The sequence below is a fragment of the Polypterus senegalus genome, unplaced genomic scaffold (genome assembly GCF_016835505.1).
Source record: "Polypterus senegalus isolate Bchr_013 unplaced genomic scaffold, ASM1683550v1 scaffold_4041, whole genome shotgun sequence".
NCBI lineage: Eukaryota > Metazoa > Chordata > Cladistia > Polypteriformes > Polypteridae > Polypterus > Polypterus senegalus.
The window spans coordinates 20,844-44,214 of record NW_024385575.1 but is presented as its reverse complement, the minus strand read 5'-3'; the positions used below and the strand labels follow the sequence as shown (position 1 = coordinate 44,214).

The 23,371-nt window shown below is 48.7% G+C and overlaps 1 protein-coding gene and 1 long non-coding RNA gene across 2 annotated transcripts in view; one reads left to right on the top strand and one right to left on the bottom strand.

Annotated features, from left to right (window-relative positions):
• LOC120522323 (protein kinase C alpha type-like) overlaps nt 1-13,583 on the bottom strand; it is a 77,263-nt gene extending 63,680 nt beyond the window's left edge. Inside the window, exons 1-2 of the mRNA XM_039743351.1 lie at nt 13,304-13,583; nt 6,511-6,542 (exon numbers count right to left, since the gene is read on the bottom strand). Of these exons, the coding sequence (XP_039599285.1) occupies nt 6,511-6,542; nt 13,304-13,473 (202 nt within the window). The 5' untranslated portion in view covers nt 13,474-13,583. The remainder of the gene's footprint in view (nt 1-6,510; nt 6,543-13,303) is intronic.
• LOC120522324 lies at nt 1,620-19,101 on the top strand. The gene is made up of 3 exons (XR_005632359.1): nt 1,620-3,237; nt 9,014-9,090; nt 15,246-19,101. It is a non-coding gene; the product is annotated as an uncharacterized LOC120522324 (long non-coding RNA).
• Nucleotides 19,102-23,371: the final 4,270 nt, after the last annotated feature.

Sequence of the window (23,371 nt, the reverse complement as noted above, 5' to 3'; positions counted from 1 at the left end):
GCCTCACAAGAGAAGAAGGCAGGGCCTACGAATGGGCAGGTGGGTCTTAAGGGAAGAGGAGACGGAACAAAAGGAGGCAGGGTCTATAAATGAAGAGGTGGGGTTCAAGAGAGAAGGCAGCAGAGGTTGTGAGTGAAGTGGTGGGACTCAAAGGAGCAAGAGACACAAGAGAGAAGGAGGTGGGACTATAAATGAGGGGGTGGAGCTTAATATAAATAAGGCAGGGACTATGATTGAGCTGGAGGAGCTTAACAGAGGAGGAGCCTGAACAAATGGGGTGAGGCATGTGAGAGAAGGTGGCAGGGCCTATGAGTAGAGTAGAGGGGGGTCAAAGGAAAGAGAAGACTGAAGAAATGAGAGGCTGGGGCATATGACAGAAGGTGGTGAGTGAACAAATGAGTGGGAGGAGTTAATGAGGAGGTGGTGGAGCTAAAGAGAAACTGAGATGTGAACAAATGGTCCTATAAGTCCTATAAGCAAGTAGGCAGGTTCCAAGAAAGGATGAGCCTGAGCAAATGAGTAGGTGGGGCTTATGACAGAAGAAGGCAGGACCTATGAGTGAGGAGGTGGGGCTCAAGAGAAGATGACACTAAGGAAATGGGGTGGGGCACATAAGAGGAGGCAGGGCCTATGAGTGGAGTAGCAGAGAAATTAGGGTTAGTGGAGCTTGAATAAATGAGTGGGTGGAGCACATGACAAAATAAGGTAAGCCTATAAGTAAGGGGGTGGGGCTCAAGAGAAAGAAGCCAGGACCTAGGAGTCGAGTGGTTGGAGCTCAAGGAAGGAAGAGACTGAAGAAATGAGTGGGTGGGGCACACGAGAAAATGTGGCAGGGCCTATAAGTGAGTAGGCAGGTTCAAAATGGGATGAGCCTGAGCAAATGAGTAAGTGGGGCTTATGAGTAAGGAGATGGGGCTTAATAGCAGACGTGACTGAGAAACCTGGGGTGGGGCACCTAAGAGAAATAGGCAGGGTCTAGGAGTGAGGTGGGCATGCTCAAGAGAAAAGGAGGAGGAGGAGGAGGAGAAGACTGAGCCCCAGAGTTTTGTGTTGGCCAGTAAGTGGGCATGCTACATGAGACACTGACTTCTCAGAAGATGGCTCCCCACCATATTGGTCCCTAACAAATAAGGAACAGGTTTGGGCCCATCACTTATAAATTACTAGTTTATTCGCATTGCTGGGTTCATGTGGTATTCCATCAGAGAAGGGGATACAAACAGAACGTCTTGGCAGAAGGAGGCAGGTGGGTCAAGCCACAAGCTGTGTACCATGCCATTAGTGAGTTTGTGTGGTCGATGTAGGGGTCAGCTGGGGTCCTGAACCTGCAATACAGCTCCCCACAATTACACCCCAAAGGCAGAGGTCACAGATGATTGGGAGCTCACAATGCCAAGTCCCATGAGTTGAAGCTGCCTAGAAGCCCACACCACCAAATGTTAAAGTCACTATAGAAACAAGATAGACAGACTGCAGAAAGAGGGGTCTTGTAAATACCCGACCACCAGGCAGTGGACATGGTCAGGCAGGACTGGCCGATCAAACACAAGCAGTGCATCCTCAATCCATAAAGGGATTAAAGCAAACAGAAAACAAAGCAGCACTTAAATCCAGCAATTCCCGGTAATGCTCGCAGATTACGACCCTCCCCCTCAAGAGTCCCAAGGGGGCTTCCTGCTTCACTCAACTTCCATGCCTTACCAAGCAGGTTAGCAAAAAATCAAAATCGAGATGATACATAGAAGGAGGACGGACGCTCACAGCAGTAGGTATGGGCCATGGCACTGTGATAACTGGGACTGGGCAATGCCATCGGTGGATAGGAAGGGTCACCCAAAATCAAAGCACTTACGCAAGACCACAGGAGAGACACAAACAAGACATTGTGGACTTTTTCAGGGATGCAGACTAGAGATCCAGAAATGAGCCGGGCTTACCTCTGGGACAAAAACAGGGAGCTGGGGACAAATGTGGAAGAAAAAGTGCCATCAGAGACTGAAAGGGACTCTCCTGAGGGGCACCAACCACCCTGATGGTGCGCCACACCCTCAGCAGGTTGATCAGTTGTTCTGGGATCTGAAGCAGATGCCAGTCTGCACAGTAACTTCGTGGCAGATGAGGTCCCTACTATAACTGGCACGATGCCCACGTATGGTAAGCCGCACAGGGCATTAACCTTGCTCTTTTATGTGTCCTCAGCAAGTCCGGGGGCGAATGACGTGACAGGTCAGTAGGAGGCTAATGGCATGAAGTGAGCTAAGGCTGCAGCAGAGGGCGGCCAAGTCTGAAGTGCTCTGCCCAGCGGCGGGCAGATCTTCTTACTGAAGAATCCCACATGTCCAGCATAAAGGGTTATTTTGGGAGCAGGAGGTATCACTCTTACACTCCCTGTCTCACCAGAATTGACCTCCTTCCACATTTCTCCAGTTACAAGGGGCCCGGCGCTGCTCCCAGTTAGCCGAGGAGTTTGCAGGGGAGCTGATTTGCATTAGCCAGCCTGATACGACTGGGCGCTGCTGGCATGGAGGAAACAAAGGACTTCATTTGCATGTAAGATGACGGGCAAGGACAAGACGATATGCAAATGACCCCGGGGAGCGCTATATAGCGCCTCTTGGCAAGTGGCGTACCCCTTCACTTTCACAGCTCACCTTATCCTGTCTCAGAAGAGTCACAGCTGCTGTGCCTTGTCACTAACATGACACTAACAGCTGGGAATGGTCAGATATCTCAGTGGGTCAGGTCACTAGAGGGATGTATCAGCCAATCAGCACTGGGTGGCTTCATTTTTTCTCCCAGATGACACAGTGAGTCATGGATTGCACCGCAAGGTGGATTCCCAGAAGGGCACAAGCGCATTGGACTTAAACTGGGACCATTCAATGGCGCCAACTTCTGGGGCCAGCACTGCAGCCAATTTGGGCATCCTGTGGGAACGAGGCCAGGCTTCTTTGTTCCAAGCATACTGATCACAAATAAACAGGAGCACGGGCAGAAGGAAGGGTAGGAGTACTGGTAAGTGGGCAGAAGAATGGACAGAAGTGGGGTAGAAGGAGTGAGTGGTCAAGGAGAGACAACAAAATACCAGAAGGACGGACTACTTGAGTGGACAAACATCTGTGAAGGCAGAGGGCGGGAAGAAGGCTGTGGGCAGTGGGCCGGCACTATGAACCAGCGTGTGGACAGAAGCGACAGAAGGGATCATGAGTGGACAGGGGAGGAATAGCGAGTGGTCAGGTGAGTTTAAAAAATTAAAAAAGGACAGACAACTAAGGAAAGGCCTGCCTGTAACTGTGGTCAGCAGAACTGGTAAATGAGATCCAGTGTGGGAGCGGACGGTCAGCAGATGAGGGACTCTGGGGGTGAAGGGTCAGCAAAGAACAAGCTCTCTGGGTGAATAGCCAAGAAAGGACCAGTGTTGTGAGTGAATGGTCAGCAAATGATGGGCTCTGGGGGTGAAGGGTCAGCAAAGAACAATCTCTGGGGGCGAAGGGTCAGCAAATGATGGGCTCTGGGGGTGAAAGGTCAACAAAGGACCAACTCTTGGGGTGAATGGCTAAGAAAGGACCGGAGTTGTGAGTGAATGGTCAGCAAATGATGGGCTCTGGGAGTGAAAGGTCACAAAGGACCGGCTCTTGGAGTGAAGGGTCAGTAAGAGATGGGTTCAGGGGCTGACGGTTTGGCAAAGAATCAGCTCAAGGAGTGAACAGCCAGCCAACATGTAAAGAGGCACACGTACGCATAAAGCCCCCCACCCCCCGGTAAGGTCCACCAGGGCACTTTCGCACACACACAAACCCCTCTACACCCATTACACACACACACACGCACACACGTCTAAAGCGCCGGCCGACACGAGCCAACATGATGGACGAGCTCGCCGCCCGCATTTGTGTAAAACTCTGCCAGACAGCAAACAGACGCTGGCCTGATGCTTCCCAGAGCCTGCGCCGTGCACTCCAAGGCCAGCTGTCCCAGGACCCCGGCTGTCCAGTGTGCTCCACGGTGGCTGCCAAAGCACACAAACACAAGTGTAACCCGAGCACAAGACCCGTCTTCATTTGGAGAGCGTCCAGCCGCATTGGGAGCCCACCACTCCCGCGGCGTCCACCCACGTCTCTCAGGATGCTGGCTGCCCCTCCTGACCTTCTCTCCGCTGGACACCTCAGTGAGAGGTTCATGTCCGCTCTCTCAGGTCCGTGTGTGCACTGCACTTGCACACGCAGAGGTAGCAGCGGGCATATTTGCACACTCACACAGACACTTTCACTCGGTCCTTTTCACTTAACGTCTCACACACTCCTTTCAGGCAGGGAGACACACTCACACTTACAAACATGTGGATACACTCACCGACATTTACGCGCACACACTCATTAACTAGTGAACAGAAACACACGCGGATACCAACTTGCACATGGAACTAGAGATAGTCCGGCACACACCTTGACTCTAATACAGGCACTCACATATTACACTCACTCTATAGACGTGGACACATGTCCTCAGGGCTGGCACACTTGTGCACTCACAGAAAGACACCGTCAGAGTGTTGCACATGGGAAACACACCCTTACGGTTCTCAAAACGATGGATGCACACCCGCTGTGTCAAATGCACACTCTCGTGTGAGCACGACCACTCCTAGCCCTAAATGTGTAAACCCGCTCACGAATCCTCCCGAGCTCACACTCCCATCCATATGTACAATTCCAGACTCTCACACACACACACACACCTGTGCGCTTAAATATTTACCCAGAAATACACATAAGGGGTGTTACATACACTTTTACACACTCAACCCTTCACACTTGTGCACACTCCCTCTCTCAAAAGCACACTCTCGTGTAAACATGGCCGCTCCTAGCCTTGCCTGTTTAAATGGGCACTCCCAGTTAAAGCCTGCCTGGCACATGTAAGCCCACCACTGATGTGCTCTCTGGTGCACACAGAGTGGTACACAAAAGCCCACTTAGCTCCCTCAGACATGTGCACCCCTTCACGCTCACAAACACGCCTGACCCCTCTCGCCACTCACTGGCACACACCGTGATGCTCCTTTGCACATTCTGGAATGCCATTTTGTTCTGCTGCTCTACCACTCCTTGCTACCCCCACATACCCGTCTCTCAGCACCTGCAAGACGCCCTCGCGGGTTTCGATGGGTACGGGGAGGGGGCTCCCACGCTTTCCATGACTGGGAAGGGGGTGGGCGGGGAATTCCTGGCTTGCCATGTCAGTCTGCCCACGAACTGAAAGGGCACCATTAACATGTGCGATCACACGAGAGTCACACTCACTCCAGTGAAACGTGGAGGGCGGCACCGGAGGATCTCGCCGCATTCCCCGAAGTCAATGAGGCACACAAAGCCAGCGGCTGCCTCTCTCAGCACACTTCCTCCCTGCCACACCTCCAGGAAGTCACCCTGTGCCCACGTGCCTCGTGCTGCCAGTCAGTGTCTAATCCGGGCCAAGCAGCGTGAGGTGGAGGAGGATGTGCCTGTGCTCTCCTGCCTCAGGCTACCTGTGCCTAGTTTGACTCGCAGCTCTGGCTGGCAGCCCCAAGAGCCTTACAGCTTTGTTTCCCCTCATACAGCTGCAACACGGGCACCTGTGCAGACAGGGCAGAGCCGAGCAGCTGGCGTTAATCTGCCAATGGCAAGGGTGTCAGAAGCACAGATTAAAGCAGTACAACTCAAAGTCAAGCCAGCGTAACCCTTTATTTAGCAAGAGGCATGCCAGGCACTTTGAACGTGGAGCTGTCAGCATGGACTTGCAATGCTACAGAGTCTCAGGGCCACGACACCACCCTGGCATAGAAAGTCACTGGTCAGCTTCGAAAAGCGAGTGAATGCGGTTACCAGAAAGACCAGCGAGCCGATGTCTAGCCAGGCTACAGAAGTGATACCCGACCAGCAAATGGCAACCTCACACCGCAGAGGGCAAAACCACAACTCACATGTACCCTGCCTACAGTGGGCAACCACAGAACAAAGGCATCCAGCCAGCGCAAAACATTATCAGATAATAGGGGGCTGCCACAGAAATCAAGTGAACTGTGCCCACGCCGGCTTGGTGCCAGCCTGCCATGGAGTATTTTATTTAAGGAAAACAGTCATCAGTGGGTTATCAGCCCAGAGGTGTAGTTGTGAAATCAAGGGGCCCTGTGCCACTTTTCAGACTTCACCTCCCTGGCACACTGGCCACGTGAAAGAGTTTTGGGGTAGCTAGGGTGGTCACCTTTGTGCCAAAGTGATCAGAAAAGCCTTCTGACCAGTTTGTCTGTGACACTTTACTCAAAATGCACTAAGCGGTTTATTAATAATAAACATGAAGACCACTGTGCCAATCTAATTCATAAGCCCACTAGAGTAGCCCTTCAAATCTAATAAGAATGCACCACAATGCGCCCACCAACTCCACCCCCACCCCATCATGCCACACAGAAATGAGACCCGGCATGTTCTCTTCAGGACCCTCAGAGCTCTGCAGTCAGGTGGCACCTACCTTGGCACTGGAATCCTTGCTTTCCAAATCCCCTAAAAAAAAAACAAAAAGAAAGAAAAAGCACAGCTGGTCAGTAAGGGTACAGGGCAGCGGGGGGGCATCAGCAGCATAAACCCACACATATGACACGGACCATGGCTCTGTCTGACTTGAACTTCTCGTATATTTCTTTGTATTTTTACTTTTGTTTAGAATGCGATTCTTATCTATTGTTCTTTGTCCTTGAGTGTTTAGAAAGGCCTATGAATAAATAAAGTGTATTATTATTATTATTAAATCCCCTGGGGGGACATCCCAGTAAGGTGAACACCAAAAACCGCACTCACCCTGGCACCGTGTGGTCCTAAGTGGGCCTATGATGCTAATCCACACAGAGCGGCCTGCAGGGGGCGGAGCCTCGCACCTGTTCAAACCGGCCAGGGGAGACGAGCCAGCAGGCTGTGTTTGCTTAGCGGGGCGAGGAGGACCACTGAGGTCAGAGCCGACTTCCAGGGAAAAAAATCTGTGTGGACACAGGGCCACACCTGGTGTGCACAAGAGTGAGTACACAAACAAGAGTGTGTGGGGTACAACTAGCAGGGACTAAAGGCTGGCACGCACAACATTGACACACTCCGAGTGTACACACACACACACACACACACAGACCTGGAGTGCACAATGAGCACCCAAACAGAGTGTACAACAGTCGCTAATGCACACCTACTGTGTAGTGTGCAACAATAAACATGGAGTGCACAGTGCAACAAACACAAGTCCTACACAAGGGACAGCAGTGAGAACAAAGATGGAATATACAGAATCACTAATGAACACACACACTCACACACACCTGGAATGTTCAGTATTGAAAAGTGAGCACACACAGAGTGTACAAAACCCAAGGGTAGTCCACAACACAGAGACAAAGCAAAGAGTGCACAGTCAGTGTTCAACAGTCACACCCAACCATCACCAGTGAGTACAAAACAAAGTCACTAATGCACACACTTACAAGTGTTGTGTGTAAAACTAACAGGAACGCAAGTCTGGAGTGCGCAATACTTACACACATACAAGCACTCGGAGTGTAATGATGCTGACCTGGATTGCACACTTTTCAGTAGTGAGCACAAAATCTGACACTAATACACATGTGTAGTGAACAACAGTGAAATCACGGAGTGCACAGTTCAACAACCTGAACGTACGACAGTCGTGAGCACAGAGCTGGAATACACAACTGTCAACGGTGAGCACACTTATGGCGTGTAAAACAGTCTGTCACACAACAGACACACACCAACCCCCCTCACACACACACACACACACACTTGTGTTGTGTACAACTAGCAGTGACACGAGTCTGGAGTGCACAATACATTCATACATCTATGCACTCGGAGTGTAGTGATACTGACCTGGATTGCACACTCTTCAATAGTGAGCACACAAACAGTCACTAATGTACCCATGTGGAGTGCACAACAGCGAACACATGGAGTACACGGTGTTACAAACAGAGTTCAACAACCTGAGTGTGCAATCATCCTTATCACAGACATGGAATTCACAACCATCAACTGTGAGCACACACATGGAGTGTGTAAGTCTGTCACACACACACGTGTTTTGCATAAAACTAGCAGTAACACAAGTCTAGAGAGCCCACTATACACTTACAAACACTCCTACACTCAGAGGGTCCACACACAGACCTGGAATGCACACCATTCAACAGTGAGCACCCGCGGAGTGCACAACACAGTCACAAACGCATGGAGCTCATGGTGGTCCACAATCAGAGTGCCCAACAGGGACACACACACAGACCTGGAATGCACTGCGGTCCACAGTCAGCACACAAGTGTAACGTGCAGAAAGTACTGATGTGCGCACACACACACACACACACACACACACACACACACACACTCACTAGGAGAGAAAAAAGTGCCCAGGTCTTATAAACATTCTTCTTCATCATCTTCATCACCTTGCCCAGTGGTCACACAGGGTTGGCAGATCCTGAACCACAACGACACAGCAGCTGACGTGTACAAAGAGTGGAAGGCGGTGGTTGGGGGTCCCACTCAGAGATTCGAGAGCCATGAGTGAAGATGGGGGGTATAAGCGTGATAGAAAGGCTATACTGTATTCTGTACCATGGAACTTGAGATTTGAGAGCGATAAAGAACGTGGAAGAGCCTGGAAAGAAGGGGGTCCCTACTAAGGCTAACAGAACAAAGGAGGGGATTTGAAAAATAACCCAAAATCCCGCTGTTGTCTTTTTTTTAAAAAAAAAGCCCATGAAATTGCAGTTTTTGGCATAAACAACAATTAAAAAGAGCCCAACTGGGTGAGAAAACAGCCTGGAAGAGTCCACTGTGAGCACCCATGGAGGGTACAACAACACACACGTGCGCACGGGAGACCCCTTAAGGGCTTCAATAACTGTGACATCCCACCACACCAGGGGTTGGCGGTGCTCTCTAACGCTTTCTCTCTCTCTCTCCCTCTGCAGGGCAGCCGACTGAAATCTCCACCAGTGATGTCACTTCCTGTTCCAGATCTCCTGGGCCCGCCCCTTCCTGTCACCAGGTATTTAAACCGCCACCCTTCATCTACGCGTAGTTCGATTCTTGAAGTCTGTCTTGTTTTGCCTCGTTGCCCACTTGCCGTCTCTGCCCATTTTACAACGCGCACCAGTGAGCACGACGACAGTCAGCCAGGTCACGTCATGTCACGTCATGTCACGATCCAACCCCCTATACCCTAACACAGGGTCACGGGGGTCTGCTGGAGCCAATCCCAGCCAGCACAGGGAGCAAGGCAGGAATAAACCCCGGGCAGGGCACCAGCCCACCGCAGGGCACAACAACAACACTTATTTCTATCGCACATTTTCACACAAACGATGCAGCTCAAAGTGCTTTACATGATGAAGAAAGAGAAAAAATGACAAAGTATATAAGAAATAAAATTAGCAAACACTAATTAACAAAGAGTAAAAGTAAGGTCCGATGGACAGGGAGGACAGAAAAGACAAAAAAAAAAAACTCCAGACGGCTGGAGAGAAAAATAAAATCTGCAGAGAATCCGAGACCACCCGGCCCCCCGTAGGCAGTCTACCTCACATCAATGACCTCAATCAGTCCTCATGGTATTCAGGGTTCACATGAAGAACTTGATGATGACAAATAAGTGTGCAGCAGTCGCCCGGGCGGAGCAGGAGTGCACAGGCGTAAAGCCCACCTACCCATTAACAGACCCTCGCAGCCTCAAAGGCAGCCTCGCTCACCCTCACAAGCAGAGCACACACTCAAAAGTGTGCACACAACTGCAGGGCAGGGTACAGCTAAGAGTGTACAACATTGACACACATCTAGAGACACACGTGGAGTGACACACACACACACACAGAGTGCAACAGTCACGCACGTGTGTAAAACCTTCATTTCACAGTAGTACACAAACAAGCACACGTGACACCCTGGAGTGCACGACAAGAACAGACGGCGCACACTGGTGACATGCTGCTCACTCACGAGGACACCGGAGTCACATAGTTAATGTCCACACATGAATCACAGGCCAGAGGAGTGCGCATTAGTGAGAGCCGCACAGGTTTACATTAGCCGTACAGAGTGATACATGGACTTGACAGGAGAGGATGTGACAGATTCACTCTCGTTATTAACACATTCACACACACACACAACACGCCAGTCACAAAGAGCAGCAGTCGTCACGCGTGCACCAGTGAGAGTGTCACATCACACGTGGAACTAGTGCACCCCCAACACATACTGCCACTCTCCCGCTCAGAAAGTTAACGAGGGTGATACATGTCACTCACGCACAATTACACTCCGCGGCTAAACACTATGGCTGTTTACACACAAACACAGACGTGTCACCTCACTCTCATGTGTGCTACACAAGGACACCCCCGGGCCTGACAGTAGAAGTTCACTTGGGTGTTATGAAGTCAAACAGGCCGTCCTAGACCCCCGAGTGACACAGAAGTGCTAGTGATGCACCAAGGGATGCACTCCAACACTCAAGCTCTGAAGTCCAGTCACACACTTTTGCAGTAACCCATAAGTGACATGGACACACAAGTCAGGGGTTATTGTTAGTGACATGTGGCACAGTGAGAGTCACCAGGAGGGACACTCTGTCACACTAATTATACCCAGAACTCACACCTGGGAACTGAAGCTTAGTGACGCCATGTCAGATGGCCACACAGTGACACCCAGTCACATAAGACACAGCCTCTGACTTCTGGAACTACCAAGTGATGTCCTGACAGCTTAACCCGAGTGACATCCAGCCAGTGACACAGAGCAGCATGTCCTTGAAGTTAGGATGGGTGACACTACACTTCTAGAGTTAGCAGATCACATCCAACCCCACACGGACCCTAGTGGGGCACAATCACACACCTCTTAACAAGATGTCACACAGTTAGAAGCAACGACACATGGGTAAAACGTCTGACATCTCTGGGGTCTACAAGTGACACAGCAAATGACATGCTGTTTGACACCTCTAGAGCGAACATGAGAGTGACACACAAGCACTTGGTGGGCTCTTACTTCTGATGGTACACAGAGCCACCAGCTGACCAAAGAAACGGCGTCACCCACGCACTGCTGTACTTCATGTCAGTGCTGTCATGAGGGGACAGTGGTGACACAACATCACAGACCCGTGGCGCTTACATGAGTGACACCCCCTGTCCACGGGCACTCTGCAGTCAACAAGCAGCATGCTGACACACAATAGTGCTAGTGATCCACAGTCACATGGCCACACAGTGACACTAGTGACACACGTCTGGAGTTAACATGAGGGACACAGTGACACTGGTGAGCCACGGCCTTCAAGGGCACAGCAACACTTGCCGTCACCAGTGATCCACGGTCTCTCACGATCTCAAGTTAACAGGCCACACACTGACACTAGTGACACACACGTCTGGAGTTAACACGAGGGACATTCGAGTAGACACTGACACGGGTGGCCCACCCTCACGATTAATGGCACACGGGGGCCCTGGTGGTCCGCGGTCACTCACACCTCCAGTTAACAAGTGGCACACAGCCAGCTACTGACAATAGCGATACACATCCGGGATTAACAGGAGTGACATAAATGTAAACACAGACACACACCCTTGGAGTGAACAAGTGGCACCAGTCAATATGCCGACACTGACAATGCCCACCATCATACATACAAGGACACACCAACACAAGTGATCCCATCACACACACCCTTGGAGTGAACAAGTGGCACACGACTGATATACTTGATTGACATACGGGTAAACACAAACACTAGTGATCTGTGGTCACCCTCGGAGGTAACAGGTGACACTACACAGTCACTCAACAGGCAGCAGAGGACAACATGGTGACACTGACGATGCCCATCGTTATACATACATAGACACACAGACACTAGCGATCCCGTCACACACCATTGGAGCTGGGTAGTGGCACGCTAACACGAGTTAACATGGGCGACATACAGATTAGCATAGACACTGGTGATGCCATCACACGCCCTTAGAGATAACAAGTGACCCACCGCCAACACAGTGGCACTGGTGATCCATGGTCACCCACACCTCAAGTTAACAAGTGGCACACAGCCAGCTACTGGCGATAGTGACACACATCTGGGATCAGCAGGAGTGACATAAATGTTAACACAGGCACCAGACACTTAGAGTTAACAAGTGACATTATTGAGCTGCAGTCACTCAACAAGTGGCACTGGGCAATATGCTGACCCTAACAATGGCCGCCCCATACACATCTGGAGTTACATGTGTGCATACATTTAGAATTTCCCCTTAGAACTAAGCTAATCTAATGACACGTCACACAGCCACACACTCACATTAGTGACACATAGCAGGAGTTAACGTGAGCCGTCATCAACACTAGTGATCTGTGATTACACTTGCAGTGCCCACTGGTCATAACTGGCACCAGTGACATACAAGTACACACCTGCCACGGGTCACCCTTGGAGTTAATAAATGAGCCGGTGACACTGAAGATCCACGGGCGCTCAACAAGTGTCACAGGTCAGTATGCTGACACTAATGATGCCCACCGTCATACACATCTGGAGTGACAGACCCGCTGACACTAGTGGTCCCTTCACACATCCTTGAAGTCGACAAGCGGCACACAACCAGATACAGACCTGGCATTAGCATGAGTGACACCCCTGACACTAGCGAGCCCTTACGAGTTAACGAGTGGCACACCAGAGCACAGTGACACTGCTGATCCACGCTCAGTCAACAAGTGGCACAGGTCACTGAACTTCACAGTGAATGAGTGACTAACGCGTGATTCATGAGTGACTGGCAACTGACACTAGTGATCCGCGATTAAACTTGGAGTTAACAATCAGTGTCGCCCAAACACACACTCTCGCCAGTGGTCACTCTTAAAGAGTTAACGAGTGGCACGCAGCCAAAGAACGACACAAGTGCTCCACACACACAAAGTGATCTACTGTCGCACACTCTACGGAGTGGCCCCGAGTCTCAGAATCACCGGCTCACAGTATACGGATGCAAACACACACCCATGTTTCACTCTCAGACGCTCTCCCGAGCGGGCGCGCACACACACACACACATATATACAGTATATATACACGCGCGCGCGCACGCACGCGCACTGTTTCGGTGTACTGGGCGAGCGAACGAGCGAGCGCGCGTATCGTGCTGTCAGGCGGCCCCGAGTTCTGCCGGTTCGGCTCGGCTCGGCTCGGCTCTCACCAGATGAAGTCGGTGCAGTGGCTGCAGAAGGTGGGCTGCTTGAAGAAGCGCGCGATGAATTTGTGGTTCTTCACTTCGTGGACGTTCTTCTGCTTCAAAGCGCCTTTCCTCGCAAAGCGGTTCGCCACGTCCGCCGAAGAGGATTCGTTGGGATGGATCACGTCAGCCATGGCGACGGAGCCGAACCGAGCCGGGGCAGCAGGACGACGGGCAGCCCAAGCACAGTCTAACCGAGCGCAGCTACCTCTCCTTTCACTATCACTCACTCTCACTCTCTGAGCTGCGCTCTCCGTGACGTCACGGGGGCGGGCCGACGAAGCCCAGTCGCGCTCCCTGGCGGCTGGTAAACACAGGCTGACAAATCTTTGCTTTGGGCTTCCAGTCGGATCCGTGCTTTTGCTGGGCGTACCTTTTGGGGGATTGGGGAGGGGGTGATCTCGGGTGTGTGCGGCCCTAACCCATTGAAAAGTGTTCATATCAGACCCCCTGAAACTTTCTCCGATTACAGAAAGTTGTGTCAGAACAGGTGACTCGCCCACACCTTCTACGCTCATTTTCGCAGATCCCAGAAATGTTTTACTTGATTGACTTTGCGATCATTCCCGTCAGGGCGCTTTTCAATTCCGCGTCCTGCAGCTTTACCTCCATTGAATCTGCTCCTGTCAGATTACACAACCCCGTAACTTTCCATCTTGCTGCTCTGATTCTGTCAGACATTATCATCATGTGGTTTGGTCTGATCCTGTCAGATATCAGAAGCCTGTAACTTTACTTCCTCAGCTCAAAACTCAGTTGGAGACCCAGCGATGCTACGGTACTGAATGCCATTCACTTCCAGCAAGCAGATGAGCCCCTGAAGTGCGTCAGGGTCAGCGAAGACATAATGAATGCGATCGCGGCTTGTCTGTTCCGGCCTGCGCACTTTTCCGTAATTCTCCCACACATCTTTTTTTGTTTGCCATTGTTTTCCGAGCAGCGGTGTGCTTTGTAAACTGTCTGCTTTTCAGATTCAAAAGCAACATTTCAGTTTCTTTGATCGTCAGTCGTTTCGTTTGTTTAATTTGTTCCGAAAAAATGGAAAAAAAAAATAATCGGAAGGGTGTCTGAATAGGGGATGATGACGCCATCTAGTGGGAGAAAGAAGAAAACATTCATAATGACGAAGCCTGAGCGGCGCGTCTCCGATATGTAGAAAGTGATATTTACAAATAAAAACGAAATGAAACGAGGAAAGGTTGGGGTGGATGGGGGGTATTTGTGTAAGACTGGGGTAAGATGGACAACCCAGGCGGATGTCAGGTGGAATACCAGCGAAAGGAGAGGAGAGCTAGTGGGAGTATAGGTGGCATTGTGGTGACTAACTGAGCAGCCTGTGAGTACGCAGGTGACATACTGATGAGAAGGAGAGGAGTGTGTGGGTTTTCAGGCATCATACTGGTGACAGGGGCTGTCCTGACAGTGCCTGGGCACACTTCATTTCCTTTCCTTTATAATTATCTCAGCTCCATCCTCTTGGCTCTGCTAGATTACATTATGAATGGAGCGACAGTATACTGTATGAGATGTAAAGTGTTATGCCTCCACTCCAAAGGCTTCGTCTTGAAGACTTCAGCCTAGGAGCAGAATGGCAGTCGCCCTGGCCTTGCTGACCTGACCTATCAGGGCAAGTAGGACTTGATTTAATTGATTCAAGGCTCGTCTGGAGGAAGCGGCAGCCATCCACATTACACTGAGATCGAGCCTAGGTTAGAAAACTGCGGGGTACTGGGATCCAACCTACTTCACGGGATTGTGATGCACAAGTAAGGAGGAGAGAAAGGAATAGGAAATTGAGAAGTGACAGAATCAGACGAAGAGGCACACAAGTGGTGAACTTTAAGGGAGATACTTGGCTTCCTCCTCCTACTCTGCCAGATGTTGCTTTCTCTCGTTTTGTTTACAGGATTGCTGGAGGAAGAGTGAAACTGCATAACCTAGAGATCTAAGAGAAGATGACGCTGATGAAGAACAGTTACAGGAGGAAGTGTGTGTGTGTGAACATAATGAATAAAACAGCCAGGCACTGGACTATAATAAAAACATATTGTGAAGATAGTGAGATCAAAACAACAATGGGGCACCTGCAGGACCCCGAGCTCTCGCCGGATCACACAAATGGTTACAGCGTCAGACAACGAGTTCTCGAAGGCTCTGAGATCCAGCAGGATAAAACAACAAGGGATGCATCTGCGGGATATTGAGACCTGACAGGGTGAAAAAAAGGGATGGATATCCAGAATTCTGAGGTGTAGAAGAATCAAAAAACGCCGCTTACCACTGAGACATCACAAGCTCACCCAAGTGTTAATGTGTCAGGCAATGAGATCTGGAAAAGTCGGAGATCCAGCAGGATTAAACAACAAGGGATGCATGTGTAGGAGATTGAGCTCTAATGGAACGATTAAAAAGGTTCTGAAGCCTAGCAGGATCAAACAAAGGTTACACTGTCAAAGGTAATGAGATGGAGAAGGGGTCGGTGATCTATCAAAGGATGTGTATGCCGGATATTGAGACCTAACAAAATGAAACAAGATGTGAATAGATAAGAGAGTGAGGTGTAGCAGGATCAGTCAACACTCCCGATCACCAAGATCTCACAGACTCACACAAGGGTTACAGTGTCAGGCAATAAGGTCTGGGAAAGTCAGAGATCCAGCAGGATATAACAACAAGGAATATCTCTGCAGGATATTGAGATCTAATGGGACAAGAAAAAGAGGTTGAATATGCAAAATTACAAGGTGTGGTTGGATCAGACGATACCGCAGGACGCTGAGGTCCACAGACTTCTACAAGTATTACAATGTCAGACAATGAGATCTAGAAGGTTCTGTATCTGTGGGATATCGAGGTCTAACAGTATGAAAAAAAGGGATGAAGATGCACAATTCTGAGGTCAGGCAGGATCAAGCAAAGGTTACACTGACAAAGATAATGGGATCTAGAAGGGCTGCAGATCTAACAGGGGCTCTGAGATCTAGTAAAGATCTCACACAAGGATAAAGGGTGAAACAAGGGGAACAGCTACAAAGATCTGAGGTCTAGTGGGATAAGACAGCAAGATGTATGGCTGCAATATGACGGAAAGGATAAGAACACATGATCTGGAGGTCTAGCAGGGTCAGACATCACTACAGGACACTGAGATCTAGCAGGAACACACAAGGGTTGCCATATCAAAGATAGTCAGATTTAGAGGGATGGAAAAAGAGCTACGTATACATGGGACTAAGATCTTGTAGGATCACACAAGGGTTACAGTGGCAACGATGATGAGATCTAGAGGGGTTTGAGATCCAACAGGATCAAACAACAAGGGATACAGCTGCTGGATACCTGTATTAAGAATTAAAAAGGGATGAATATACACAATACTCAGACGTAACAGGATCAAACAAAGTTTACGTTGTCCAAGGTAAAGAGGTCTAGAAGTGTCCAAAATCTGTCAGGATGAACATTTAAGGAACGTACAGTTCATGCACGAAATTGATATGAAACAGAATAAAAAGGGATGAAAATGTAAAATTCTGGGATCTAGCAGGATCAAACAATGTTCCAGGACACTGAGATCGAGAAGGTACACATGTTACAATGTCAAAGACCATGAGATCTAGAAGGGGAAAGAACTACAGGGATCAGAGATCCTTAAGTGATAACTCAACCAGGGCTTGTAAGAAAACAGACAGATCACACTAAAGAGTTGCCCCTGTATAACTGAAAAATACACAGTAATTGTGGTGACATCTTCATAGACGCAAGTTCCTAGTTAAATTGTCTCAAGATGGCGGATCTTCTTTTAGAAAGAGGTGGACTCAGGTGGATGGACACCGGAAGTGACATCAGTGGCATTATAGACATCTAAGAGGATGCAAAAGGGATACTTATACATGATACCGAGCTGTAACAGGATCAAACTACACAACAGGATGCTGAGATCTAGGGGGCTCACACAAGATTTACATATGAAAGATACTGATATCTAAAAAGATGAAACATGGTGTAAATATGCAAGATACTGAGGTCCACCAGGATCACACATGGCTTACAATATCAAAGATAATGAGATCTAGAGGGGTACAACAGCAAGAGATACACTTGCAGAACATTGAGGACATTGAGAAAGGGAAGAACATACAGTACAAGACTGCGAGGCCTACCAGGATCAAACAACCTTACAGAACACAGAGCTCTAGTGGGCAACCACAAGGCATACGAGATCAATGACAAGGAGATGTAGAAAGATGAAAGAAGGGAAACATCTACAAGGATCTGAGATCTAGTAGGATAAAGACGCAAGAGCTACATCAGAAGGATATTACGATCTCACAAGATGAAAAAAGGGCATACATACTATATATAAGATACTGAGATCTCACAGGATCACACATAGGGTACAATATCAAAAATAATGAGATCTAGATGGGTCTGAAATCAGCAGGACACTGAGATCGAACAGGATAAAAAGGGTTGAATCCACAAGATCCTGAGGTTGCAGCAGGGCCAAACAACATTACAGGACCCTGAGATCTTGTAGTCTCATGCAAGAGTTGCCTATAAAAGACAGCGAGATCTAAAAGGATGACAAATGGGATAAAATGTATGAGATACTGAGGTCTAGTAGGATAATCGAACACTACAGGACACAGAGACCTAAGAAGCTCACATAAAGGTGATAATGTCAACAATAATGAAATCCAGCAGGATGCGACAAGGAGGAGGTCTACAAGGATCTGAGATCCAGCAGGTTTAAACAACATAGAGTCCATCGGCAGAATGATACTGTCTAGCATTCTAACATATTGAGGTCTCATAGGATCACAGAATGGTTGTAATATCAAACATCATGAGATCTGGAAGGATGAAAAATGGGAGAAATGTTTGCAATACTGAGGTCTAGCAGGACAGTCCAACACTACGGGAGACTGAGACCGAAGAAGCCCACATATAGGTGATAATGTCGATAATAATGAAATCCAGAAGGATGAGACAAGGGGGAGGTCTACGAGGATCTGAGATCCAGCAGGTTTAAACAATGCTGGGTCCATCTGCAGAATGTTAATATCTAACATTGCAACATATTGAGGTCTTGCAGGATCACAGAGTGGTTACAACATCAAACATAATGAGATCTGGAAGAGATTGAAGGAAGGGAAACATCTACAAGGACCTGATAGCTACCAGAATAAAACAATTAAAGACTTTCTCTGTAGGATGATTAAAGGGATACATGTAAAAGATCTAGCAGGATCAGACAGCAAGAAATATACCTGCAAGATGCTAAATTCAAACACAAGTGTTCATCTATGAAAGATACTGAGGTCCAAAAAACATGAATTAAGGAATAAATACACAGAGTTCTGAGATCTAGCAGGATCAAACCACAAAGATGTACCTCTACAGGATACTAAGATCTTACATGGTGTCACACATGTGCGTTTGGGAGACAGTTTACAGGCTCAAGGAGTTACAGTTACCCACTGAAGCCAGGGGTTGGCACTGCCCTCTAACTCTTCTTTCCTCTCCCCTGGAGGAACAACTGAAGAATCCACCCAATAACATCACTTCCGGTTGCCATCTTCAAGATCCCGCTTCTTCATACCATCACTTCCTGCAAGTCCGCCTATATGTACCACCCTCGTTTTCGGTTGTATTAGTTCCGTTTTGAACTCAGTCTGTAAAGACGTTATTTCCTTTGCTTTCTGTGCGACAGTATATGGGGGGAATCCCCCCCCAAACCTTTGACTGTCTTATTGTGCTTATTTTAGCATGGCCACATCTGCATGATACTGAGACTGATAAGGATGAAACAAGTTGATGCATCTGCAAGGAACCCGGAATCTGTCAAGATTAAAAACAAGTACGGTGACGCCTGCAGGATTTCGAGATTTGACAAGGTCACACGGAAGACCCCACCACAAGAAACAAGAAATAACTACACATGACACTGAGATCTAGCAGGAGCAGAGTATACGGAACGTATTACGGATATGGAGGTCCAGCAGGCTTTGGTTATCTGAGGAAGATGTTGAAATCTGGAAGAATGAAATAAGGACACTCGAGTCCTAGTAGAAACAAAGTGTAAGGGGTTATGTCAGAGGAGAGTGACATCCAGCCAAGTGATATTTGTATGAGAGAATAAACAAAATGGAGATCTAGCTCTACACGAGCAAGCCATTAAGATCTAACAGGATGAAGCAAAGAACAAATATGAGATCTAACTGGATCAGACAACACGGTAGACATTATACTTCACAGAGACCTCGCTGGATCACACAAGGGTATATCTGCATAATATATTTATGGGGACTAACAGGATAAATAAGGAATAAATCTACCAGAAGATACGGATATCCAGCAGGAGGAAACATCAAGGGGTACATTACAAGACACTGAGATCTAGCCTGGCCGCACAGGGGCTCCAAATGAGAGATGCAGGGGGTATGATAAGGGCTGAGTATGCAGACCCCCCCCAGCCACGAGACCTAACAGAGTCCTTACGTGAGGAACTGGACAAGCTGTCAGGATCTGACTGTACAGTACAGAGAACCCTGCTGTCAAAGACGTAGACAAGAAAGAAGAACTTGACGAGCCAGGGTCCTAATCTGAGACGCAAGCAAATCCGACTCTGACGGAGATAAAGCTGCCAACCTTAAAGCAGAGATTTCATTTCCTCCTACGGTTCTTGCAGATTCTGCTGCCCATCAGTTGCTCACAGGATCAGAGCGGCGAGGATGAGAGCGTGTCTCTGGGAGGACAGTGAACAGCAGGGCACTGCTTCACCAAACATGCTAACTGCATTTATTATCACAGAAGCGAGCCCACGCGTTTCTGCTAGGGCTCAATTATCATTCCAAAAGCAGATGAAACGGGGATTCTAAAACAGACAAAAGAGTTGTTTTAAAAAAAAAAAATAAGTCTTTGTTAACAAGGCAAATTGCACACCTCGTCACATGAAATGTCTAATTACAGGCATCCTGGTGCCGTTCACCAGGAGATAACGGCATTTCAATTTCACATTTGGACTCCTTGACTGCGTGAGAGAGAAGAAGCAGATCTCGGCAGCCGGAGACAGCTGGGCCAGAATCCGCGTGTGCAACGCTACGAGTCGTCGTGTGAACGAACATCCAGTGGCCTGTCAGTGGGTTGTGTTGTGTGTCAGACGGCGGCTTTGATTTCTGCCTCTCTGTGCATGTGTGTGTAATGCATCTTTGGATATTTAACATGTAAGCTTTGTGCTTAAAGTGTCAAATATGTTTGTGCAAGAATGGAAGTGTGGTTGAGCAACGGCATCTGCACGTCAAAGTGTCAGAGAGCAAGAACCAACATTCGTGTTGTGATGGAACCAGAAGTGAAGGTGTTATGCCAAAGCAGGATCGAAATCCGTCATCGGAAATCCTCCAGGCATGCCCACGGGTAAAGGCAACATTCGCCCACATGACTCCAGACGATGGAAGGCAGCTCAGGCTGATAGGTGGCAGCAGGCGTGGAAATGAAGAACACAAGAAACAGAAGAAGGGTTTGGGGTAGCCATCCCGTATACTTGGCAGTGAGCAGACTGAGGTGTAAAAAACAGAACTGAGCAATGGTGGCGGTTAGGTTAGGGTAGGAGACCTGGTGGTAGTGATGTCAGAAAGCCCAGAAGCAGTTGTGACGTCAGTGACGGCAGACCGGGAAGTGACATCCTGAGACTCGGATGGGATCTACAAAGGGAAGAGAGAAAGGACCAGCGCTCACTGCCACCCCCTGGTCTGGCATGTAATTACAACCATTCAAGCCCTTTAGCTGTGTGGGTGACACCAGTGGCCTACCTGGGAGGCAAACTCAGAAAAAAAAAAATTATTATTATTTCTTTTAAATTAAAACATGGATACAATACAATATAATACAATTTATTTTTGTATAGCCCAAAATCACACAAGAAGTGCCGCAATGGGCTTTAACAGGCCCTCCTACCTCTTGACAGCCCCCCCAGCCTTGACTCTCTAAGGAGACAAGGAAAAAAAAATGGAAGAAACCTCAGGATAGGCAGTTCAAGGAGAGACCCCTTTCCAGGTAGGTTGGGTGTGCAGTGGGTGTCAAAAAGAAGGGGGTCAATACAATACAGTACAGAGAACACAAGCAATCCTCAATACAGTATAAAAAATAGAAATATTACAAGTACGGAGCAGAATTTAACAGTAGATGATATCACATAGTGGCACGGTGGCGCAGTGGGTAGCATTGCTGCCTCGCAGTAGGAGACCCGGGTTCGCTTCCCAGGTCCTCCCTGCATGGAGTTTGCATGTTCTCCCCGTGTCTGTGTGGGTTTCCTCCCACAGTCCAAAGACATGCAGGTTAGGTGCATTGGCGATTCTAAATTGTCCCTAATGTGTGCTTGGTGTGTGTGTGCCCTGAGGTGGGCTGGCACCCTGCCCAGGGATTTGTTCATGCCTTGTGTTCTGTGCTGGCTGTGATTGGCTCCAGCAGACCCCCGTGACCCTGTGTTAGGATATAGCAGGCTGGAAATGACTGACTGACTGACTGACTAATAGGATTTGGACACCTGCAGCTATAGGCACCCCTCCAGGTCGGGACACCAGTAGCTCGTAACCAAGGATGGACTGGAGCAAATATGAATATAGTGACAAATTCTGGTGTAAAAAAGTGGCAAGTGCTTACATATTGAAAACCAACCAAAAAAGCAAAGGTTGTGTCCCTTTTAAGGAGCAATTCAAAACCATTGTCACATGTGTGTGCATAGGGGACATCTTAAGGGCTCTGGTGATTGTAATTCCCTGCCACTCCAGGGGTGGGCGCTGTGTTCTGACGCCTTTTCTCTCCCCTTTTACAGCTGTGACATCCCTTCTGGTCTCCATCCGCCCGGACCTGCCTCTTCCTGTCGGGAAGACTTATGACCAGAAGTTCAGCCATTTTGAAAACTGTTCACTTTGGGAACGTTTTTGCAATTATTACTTGTTTTTTTTTTTTTGCATTGCTGCATTCCAGTTATACGGGGTCGCTGCCTCTTTATCGCGTCCCATGTGCTCTCTTACACCATCAATAAATCAATGTCCATAACAAGACTATGAAAGTGTGCTCAATCAATAAACACATTCCACAGAGGTCCCATCCATGGAGCAGCAATCCATAAGCGTTTCCCAGCACTCCATAAGGCCCGTCGCATACCTCACTCCCCCAGAAGTTCACTCCATTGCACTCACACTTTGAATGCAACTCTCCGTAGTTCCTCCCAGATGAGATTTATGTCTATCCTGGTCCCCAGAACTCGGACCCTCGGGTTCTCCTGTCAATACCCGCAGAAAGATACCAAATCCATCTGACTGCTGTCAGGGCTCTCCATGAGGTCTTTCTTCTATCCCCAGGAGACGCCCGCACTCACGGCTCAGCTCTTTCCTTCCACTGTCTCCCTCCATTCGATCAATCCCCTCTCTGTCTTTGCTCAGCCTGGTATAATTGGCAGTGTGAGTGCTGCGCTCTCCGAGCCACGGAGCTGCTAATGAGGGGCGGCGGTGCAGATCACTAACCCGCACGTGCCCAGTTAATTACTCCAGTCTCCCATCGGAGCTCCATGGCCTCACGACTTTCCTATCTTATGTGCCTACATTAGAAATGCAGAGTATCACTGTTTCAATCCTAAAAACAAAAATAAACGGCACCTTGTCATTCCGTCACAGACCTCAGAGACGCTGCGCCACTTCGTCACCGCATAGGCAAGTCCAACAAAAGACAGGCAAGGAAGAATCGGGAGAAACATTTGAAACCATAAATGTAGCAAAAGTCAAGAGCAGGAGAATTGTTTTGATGTGGTGGGGTCCTAGGGTGGTCCTGTTCTCCCCTTTATAGATAATGTCCCCAAATCCCTGCTATAGCTCAAATATGTATTAAGAGGGCAAGGACAAGACAAAACCTTCTATTCTGCTGGAATCCAGGCACTTGCAGGTCGGGGGCGCAAGTGCATTGAGAAGGGTGGAGACCCCATTGAGAAATGACATGAGTAGTTTTGTGAAGGGTCGGTCCATTTTCTAATAA